Source organism: Pecten maximus, unplaced genomic scaffold (assembly GCF_902652985.1).
Source record: "Pecten maximus unplaced genomic scaffold, xPecMax1.1, whole genome shotgun sequence".
Lineage (NCBI taxonomy): Eukaryota > Metazoa > Mollusca > Bivalvia > Pectinida > Pectinidae > Pecten > Pecten maximus.
The window spans coordinates 14990-23872 of NW_022981624.1; the positions used below are offsets into that span (position 1 = coordinate 14990).

The following is an 8883-nucleotide window of genomic DNA, read 5'->3' on the forward strand; positions in this document are numbered from 1 at the left end:
ACGAGATACACGACTCACGGAGGTCAAATGATACAAAATCTAAAAAATTCAAATTCTTTTAAAACGGTTTATTTTAATCGTATGTGAAAGAAAACGTTATTTTAAAGATTGGTTAAAGAAGGGAAGCGAAGAGAAAACGAAGAGAAATCGTAGGTAAAACGTACAAAAGCGTTCGTCAGAACGAGAACATGTCTGCGATCATTTTCTTGTTGGAAATCCCGTGTTTTGATCTTGATCAAATCTAGTTATTATTATAATTGTAACTTTTTATTTATTTATTTTAATTTATTCTATTTTTATTTTTATTTAATTTTTGTTACGAAAATATGGAGGCTCTAACCATACGTTGGAATAGGGTAGAGCCAAATTTCAGTTTTCAGATATATTGTTAAAAAATGATTACTGTTCATGTGACATGACAGCAAACCACATGATCGGACATCATACAGAGAAAGAAAAAAAAATAGATCTGACTACAAGTATGTACTTAACAGCAGTATGGCAGGTTTAATAATTCTGATGCGAGACCAGAGTCCCTATGGGATTAAAAAAGAAATGTTACCCTTCTTATCGGTCCTATATCAACATATTAAATATAAACTTTATTACGCGTTAAAAACTAGTTAGCATTTTTTTTTTTTTTTTTTTTTAATTTTTTTTTAATGCTAAGCAAAAATTAATTTTGTTTTCTGATCAATCCTACGTGATCGGTCCTACGGGATCGCTGTCATTTTGTAGTACATTCGTGTATACGTTAGCCTGACTTTCCCCTACCTGGTGTTCTATTTGCTGTGTTTGTCTGTGTATTTTGCACAAAATTAGTATAATCAATAATCTTTTGCAGAGAATGTAAACATGGGGACATCGAAACAAAACATTTAAAAGACACAGACGTTTTTAAGTTTGGAGAAAGCATTGGAGAATTCAGCAACCCTTTCAACTTCACCATTGAGGTATGACCTATCGTAAGATTGTGATTGGCAATAGAATACTGATTGTGACAAAAGAATACTGATTGTGACAATATAATACTGATTGTGACAATAGAATACTGATTGTGACAATATAATACTGACTATGACAATATAATACTGTTTGTGACAATATTATACTGATTGTGACAATATAATACTGATTGTGACAACATGATACTGATTGTGACAATAGAATACTGATTGTGACAATAGAATACTGATTGTGGCAATATTATACTGATTGTGGCAATATAATACTGATTGTAACAATATAATACTGATTGTGACAAAAGAATACTGATTGTGACAATAGAATACTGATTGTGACAATATAATACTGATTGTGGCAATAGAATACTGATTGTGGCAATAGAATACTGATTGTGACAATAGAATACTGATTGTGACAAAAGAATACTGATTGTGACAATAGAATACTGATTGTGACAATATAATACTGATTGTGACAATAGAATACTGATTGTAACAATATAATACTGATTGTGGCAATAGAATACTTATTGTGACAATATAATACTGATTGTGGCAATAGAATACTGATTGTGACAATAGAATACTGATTGTGACAATAGAATACTGATTGTGACAATAGAATACTGATGGTGACAAAAGAATACTGATTGTGACAACATGATACTGATTGTAACAATATAATACTGATTGTGACAACATGATACTGATTGTAACAATATAATACTGATTGTGACAATATAATACTGATTGTGACAACATGATACTGATTGTAACAATATAATACTGATTGTGACAACATGATACTGATTGTAACAATATAATACTGATTGTGACAACATGATACTGATTGTAACAATATAATACTGATTGTGACAACATGATACTGATTGTAACAATATAATACTGATTGTGACAACATGATACTGATTGTAACAACATAATACTGATTGTGACAACATGATACTGATTGTGGCAATAGAATACTGATTGTGACAATAGAATACTGACTGTGACAATAGCATACTGATTGTGACAATATAATACTGATTGTGACAAAAGAATACTGATTGTGACAATAGAATACTGATTGTGACAATATAATACTGATTGTAACAATATAATACTGATTGTAACAATATAATACTGATTGTAACAATATAATACTGATTGTGACAATAGAATACTGATTGTGACAATATAATACTGATTGTAACAATATAATACTGATTGTAACAATATAATACTGATTGTGGCAATAGAATACTGATTGTGACAACATAATACTGATTGTAACAATATAATACTGATTGTAACAATATAATACTGATTGTAACAATATAATACTGATTGTGACAAAAGAATACTGATTGTGACAATATAATACTGATTGTGGCAATAGAATACTGATTGTGACAATATAATACTGATTGTAACAATATAATACTGATTGTAACAATATAATACTGATTGTAACAATATAATACTGATTGTGGCAATAGAATACTGATTGTAACAATAGAATACTGATTGTGACAACATGATACTGATTGTGATAATAGCATGCTGATTGTAACAATATAATACTGATTGAGGTATAACCTATCGTAAGATTGTATGACGGCAATAGAATACTGATTGTGACAATAGAATACTGATTGTGGCAATAGAATACTGATTGTGACAATATGATACTGACTGTGACAATAGCATACTGATTGTGATAATAGCATGCTGATGATTGTGACAATATAATACTGATTGAGGTATAACCTATCGTAAGATTGTATAAGGGGCAATAGAATACTGATTGTGACAATAGAATACTGACTGTGACAATAGCATACTGATTGTGACAATATAATACTGATTGTGACAACATGATACTGATTGTGACAATACAATACTGATTGAGGTATAACCTATCGTAAGATTGTATAAGGGGCAATAGAATACTGATTGTGACAATAGAATACTGACTGTGACAATAGCATACTGATTGTGACAATATAATACTGATTGTGACAACATGATACTGATTGTGACAATACAATACTTATTGGGGTATAACCTATCGTAAGATTGTAAGACGGGTAATATAATACTGACTATGACAATAGAATACTGTTTGTGGTATAACATATCGTAAGATGGTATAATGGGCAATAAAATACTGATTCTGACAATAGAATACTGATTGTTTGTTTGGATCAGAAATATGTTAATTGATGGAAAATAAGTGTCACTCCGCCTATGAATAGTTTAAGCCGACTTACATGGTCAATATACGTTTGCAAAGACATAGTAGACATTTCTACCCAGGGATAGGAAACTTCGCCTACAAAGATTGATTCAGCCACCCACTGCCCACTTTTGTTTTCTTATAGACGCTACGTCCCTGTACGCATAGCATATGCTGTGGCCAGTGACACAGATAATTTCCCCATTAAATGCTTAGATATAGAATTATATGCAGATCATTTCGGTGCCGATATGATAATTTTCTGACATTTTTTTTACAGAAAGGTGTTTCAATTCTTATTAAAGGCTGGGACGACATCACATTAAGTTATGATATACAGATGGGAACAATAAGCAAATCGTATACAAATATCACGGGGAACAATTTTGAGGCCCGGCAAATTAAGGAATCACTGACAGGTGGCAAAATCAGGTTAGTTTAACGCTACTGTACTGAAATGACGTGAACTTTCATTCGGAATATTTTATTTTGTAACTAATGTGTATAAATTAAGAAACAAACTAATTGATATCTAACAATATGAATAAACCAGAAGTGAAATCGGTATGGGAAAAAAACTATGAAAATAACTGTGATGGACTCCTTTGTTATTAGCGTACTTCATCACCTGGAGTCTTCAATCAATAAGTTACCTGCTGTCAGCAAGAGCAGGAAGCGTCGAACCAAGCTCACCTTAAATAACTTGACCAGCTTTCTAACCGATTCTTAATAATTCGAAAACAACAACTTATGGTAAATAACCTTCAAAGTCTTCTCCTAAATTCGATGAGGTTCTAACTCTATAATTATTGATTAACACCATTATTTTTTCTTAATTTCTATTAAGGGTCGATGTAACACTGACTTTCGTATGTGACACATTTTACTACGGAGACTGCACTAAATACTGTAAGGAAGATCCATGCCGTTACAGGTGCGACAAGAATGGAGACAAAATCTGTCTCCCAGGTAAATATAAACTTATGTTACAAAGTCTGTGTCCCAGGTAAATTTATCATTGTGTTACAAAGTCTGTGTCCCAGGTAAATATAATCTTATGCTTCAAAGTCTGTGTCCCAGGTAAATATAAACTTATGTTACAAAGTCTGTGCCCCAGGTAAATATAAACTTATGTTACAAAGTCTGTGTCCCAGGTGAATTTATAATTGTGTTAAAAAGTCTGTGTCACAGGTAAATATATCATTGTGTTACAATGTCTGTGTCCCAGGTAAATTTATCATTATGTTACAATGTCTGTGTCCCAGGTAAATGAATCATGGTTTTACAAAGTCTCTGTCCCAGGTAAATAGAAAATTGTGTTACAAAATCTGTGTCCCAGGTAAATATATCAATGTGTTACAAAGTCTGTGTCCAAGGTAAATATATCATTGTGTTAAAAAGTCTGTGTCCAAGGTAAATAGAAAATTGTGTTACAAAGTCTGTGTGCCAGGTAAATGTATCACTGTGTTACAAAGTCTGTGTCCCAGGTAAATATAACCTTATGTTACAAAGTCTGTGTCCCAGGTAAATTTATAATTGTGTTAAAAAGTCTGTGTCACAGGTAAATATATCATTGTGTTACAATGTCTGTGTCCCAGGTAAATTTATCATTATGTTACAATGTCTGTGTCCCAGGTAAATAAATCGTCGTTTTACAAAGTCTGTGTCCCAGGTAAATAGAAAATTGTGTTACAAAGTCTGTGTCCCAGGTAAATATATGACTGTGTTACAAAGTCTGTGTCCAAGGTAAATATATGACTGTGTTACAAAGTCTGTGTCCAAGGTAAATAGAAAATTGTGTTACAAAGTCTGTGTGCCAGATAAATGTATCACTGTGTTACAAAGTCTGTGTCCCAGGAAAATAGATAAATGTGTTAAAAAGTCTGTCTACCGGGTAAATATAACCTTATGTTACAAAGTCTGTGTTCCATGTAAATATATCACTGTGTTACAAAGTCTGTCTACCAGGTAAATACATCACTGTGTTACAAAGTCTGTGTCCCAGGTAAATATATCACTGTGTTACAAAGTCTGTCTACCAGGTAAATATATCAGTGTTACAAAGTCTGTGTCCCAGGTAAATATATCACTGTGTTACAAAGTCTGTCTACCAGGTAAATACATCACTGTGTTCCAAAGTCTGTGTCCCAGGTAAATACATCACTGTGTTACAAAGTCTGTGTCCAATGTAAATATATCATTGTGTTACAAAGTCTGTGTCCCAGGTAAATATAAACTGATGTTACAAAGTCTGTGTCCCAGGTAAATATATTATTGTGTTGCAATGTCTGGGTCCGAGGTAAATAGAAAATTGTGTTACAAAGTCTGTGTCCAAGGTAAATATGTCACTGTGTTACAAAGTCTGTGTCCCAGGTAAATATTAACCTATGTTACAAAGTCTGTGTCCCAGGTAAATTTATAATTGTGTTAAAAAGTCTGTGTCACAGGTAAATATATCATTGTGTTACAATGTCTATGTCCCAGGTAAATTTATCATTATGTTACAATGTCTATGTCCCAGGTAAATATATCATGGTTTTACAAAGTCTGTGTCCCAGGTAAATAGAAAATTGTGCAACAAAGTCTGTGTCCCAGGTAAATACATCACTGTGTTACAAAGTCTGTGTCCAAGGTAAATGTATCACTGTGTTACAAAGTCTGTGTCACAGGTAGATATAACCTGATGTTACAAAGTCTGTATACCAGGTAAATACATCACTGTGTTACAAAGTCTGTGTCCCAGGTAAATAGATAATTGTGTTAAAAAGTCTGTCTACCAGGTAAATATAACCTTATGTTACAAAGTCTGTGTTCCATGTAAATATATCACTGTGTTACAAAATCTGTGCCCCAGGTAAATAAAAACTTATGTTACAAAGTCTGTGTCCCAGGTAAATTGATAATTGTGTTAAAAAGTCTGTGTCACAGGTAAATATATCATTGTGTTACAATGTCTGTGTCCCAGGTAAATGTATCATTATGTTACAATGTCTGTGTACCAGGTAAATAAATCATGGTTTTACAAAGTCTGTGTCCCAGGTAAATAGAAAATTGTGTTACAAAGTCTGTGTCCCAGGTAAATATATCACTGTGTTACAAAGTCTGTGTCCAAGGTAAATAGAAAATTGTGTTACAAAGTCTGTGTGCTAGGTAAATGTATCACTGTGTTACAAAGTCTGTGTCCCAGGTAAATATAACCTTGTGTTACAAAATCTGTATACCAGGTAAATACATCACTGTGTTACAAAGTCTGTGTCCCAGGTAAATAGATAAATGTGTTACAGAGTCTGTGTCCCAGGTAAATAGATAATTATGTTACAATGTCTGTCTCCCAGGTAAATATAAACTGATGTTTCAATGTCTGCGTCCCGGGTAAATATATCATTGTGTTACAAAGTCTGTGTCCTAAGTTAAGATGTAATTGTGTAATGTGAAACAAGTCTTCCTCGCAGGTAGATATATCAAATTCAACTTCGTGTTATTCCATGGACATACCGCCCCATAATTGAAAATAACAACATGATCATTCATAAATATTCAACAGTACAAACACACGAGAAACGGAGTGATCAACATGATATTGTAAGCTCATTCTAAAAACGTGCATCTCAATAGTTTAATAAGATGATATTCAACTATTTAATTTTTCTGTCCTTTTTCTGAAAGCTAAATAAATACATTTACCAGTTTTATTAAGTTCTTTTACATTGTTTACACTTCATATTTTTACTAATTTGAAAATACATGTACAAAAATGTACTTGGCTTTCTGTAATAATAATTCTTAATATGTTTTTGATTACGATCAGAGTAAAATAGACATTGTAGTTTTCTGTCATAATCTAATCTATACTTAGATTATGCGGCGAAAGTTTTGTTTTAGATAAACACTTTTTATAAACACTATTAATAGACTTAATTAGATAAAATTGTAAAGAAAATTATCAACTTAATGTTTATATAATACTCATCGTGATATCCCATTTATCCTATTAATGATTTCTTGCTGATACACATCCTTAATTCTATTTTATATTACACTATTTCATTATTTATCAGGTTTCTAGAATATATTTCATTTCCTTGAATATGAATGCTTACCTTTTTAATACTATGTCTGGCTGTTTGTGGGATGACTTGGAATTGACCTTGTAACCTCGCTTTCAAACATATATTTGTGCTTTAAGTTTCTTCATATCAATTCCTAGGGGGGGGGGGGGGGGGGGTGAATTGTGCAAATTAGTCCGCTTAAACTGACCATTATCGCAGACTCCATAATTATGCTCAGCCGCCAGTTTATATTCAAATGTACATCGCTGGTTCCTTCAAACTATTTACCAATATGACATCATTGCTGGTAGTAATCAGTATTGGCGTCTGTTTTAATCTGATCTACATGACGAGTTAAAAGAGATTACTAATAACAAAATTACGTTTATAATTTCAGGATGGTCAGGGAGCGACTGTAACACTACAAATCAAAGTATAACACCAACGTGTACTATCACCACTACAACTCCAACCACCACTACAGATTTTACCACCACTACAGATCCTACCACCACTACAACTCCTACCACCACTATAACTCCTACCACCACTACAACTCCTACCACCACTATAACTCCTACCACCACTACAACTCCTACCACCACTACAACTCCAACCACCACTACAACTCCAACCACCACTACAACTCCTACCACCACTACAACTCCAACCACCACTACAGATTTTACCACCACTACAACTCCTACCACCACTACAACTCCTACCACCACTACAACTCCTACCAACACTACAACTCCTACCACCACTATAACCTACCGACACAACACACAACTGCCTACCACACTACAACTCCTACCACACACTACAACTCCTACCACCACTACAACTCCTACCACCACTACAACTCCTACCACCACTACAACTCCTACCAACACTACAACTCCTACCACCACTACAACTCCTACCAACACTACAACTCCTACCACCACTACAACTCCTACCAACACTACAACTCCTACCACCACTATAACTCCTACCACCACTATAACTCCTACCAACACTACAACTCCTACCACCACTACAACTCCTACCACCACTATAACTCCTACCACCACTACAACTCCTACCACCACTATAACTCCTACCACCACTACAACTCCTACCAACACTACAACTCCTACCACCACTATAACTCCTACCACCACTACAACTCCTACCCACCACTATAACTCCTACCAACACTACAACTCCTACCAACACTACAACTCCTACCACCACTACAACAACTCCTACCACCACTACAACTCCTACCACCACAGACTCCGACCACCACTATAACTCGACACCACTAGAACGCGACCACCACGACAACGCCTACCACCACGACAACGCCGACCAACACGACAACCCGACCACCACGTATAACGCCGACCACCACGACAACTCCGACCACCACTAGAACGCCGACCAACCTACAACGCTACCACCACGACAACGCCTACCACCACACAACTCCTACCAACACGTACAACTCCTACCACCACGACAACGCGACCACCACAGAACGCCGACCACCACTACAACGCTACCACCACTACAACCCTACCACCACTACAACTCCTACCACCACGACAACGCCGACCACCAGACTACAACGCCGACCACC

General features: G+C 34.8%; 1 protein-coding gene across 1 annotated transcript; it reads left to right on the plus strand.

The window, feature by feature from the left end:
* The first annotated feature begins 3358 nt into the window (after positions 1 to 3358).
* Positions 3359 to 8555, plus strand: LOC117320161 (integumentary mucin C.1-like). Its single transcript, XM_033874825.1, has 3 exons — positions 3359 to 3639; positions 4055 to 4176; positions 7654 to 8555. The coding sequence occupies exons 1-3, from the start codon at positions 3416 to 3418 to the stop codon at positions 8553 to 8555; spliced, it is 1248 nt and encodes a 415-aa protein (XP_033730716.1). The 5' UTR covers positions 3359 to 3415.
* The last annotated feature ends 328 nt before the right edge of the window (positions 8556 to 8883 follow it).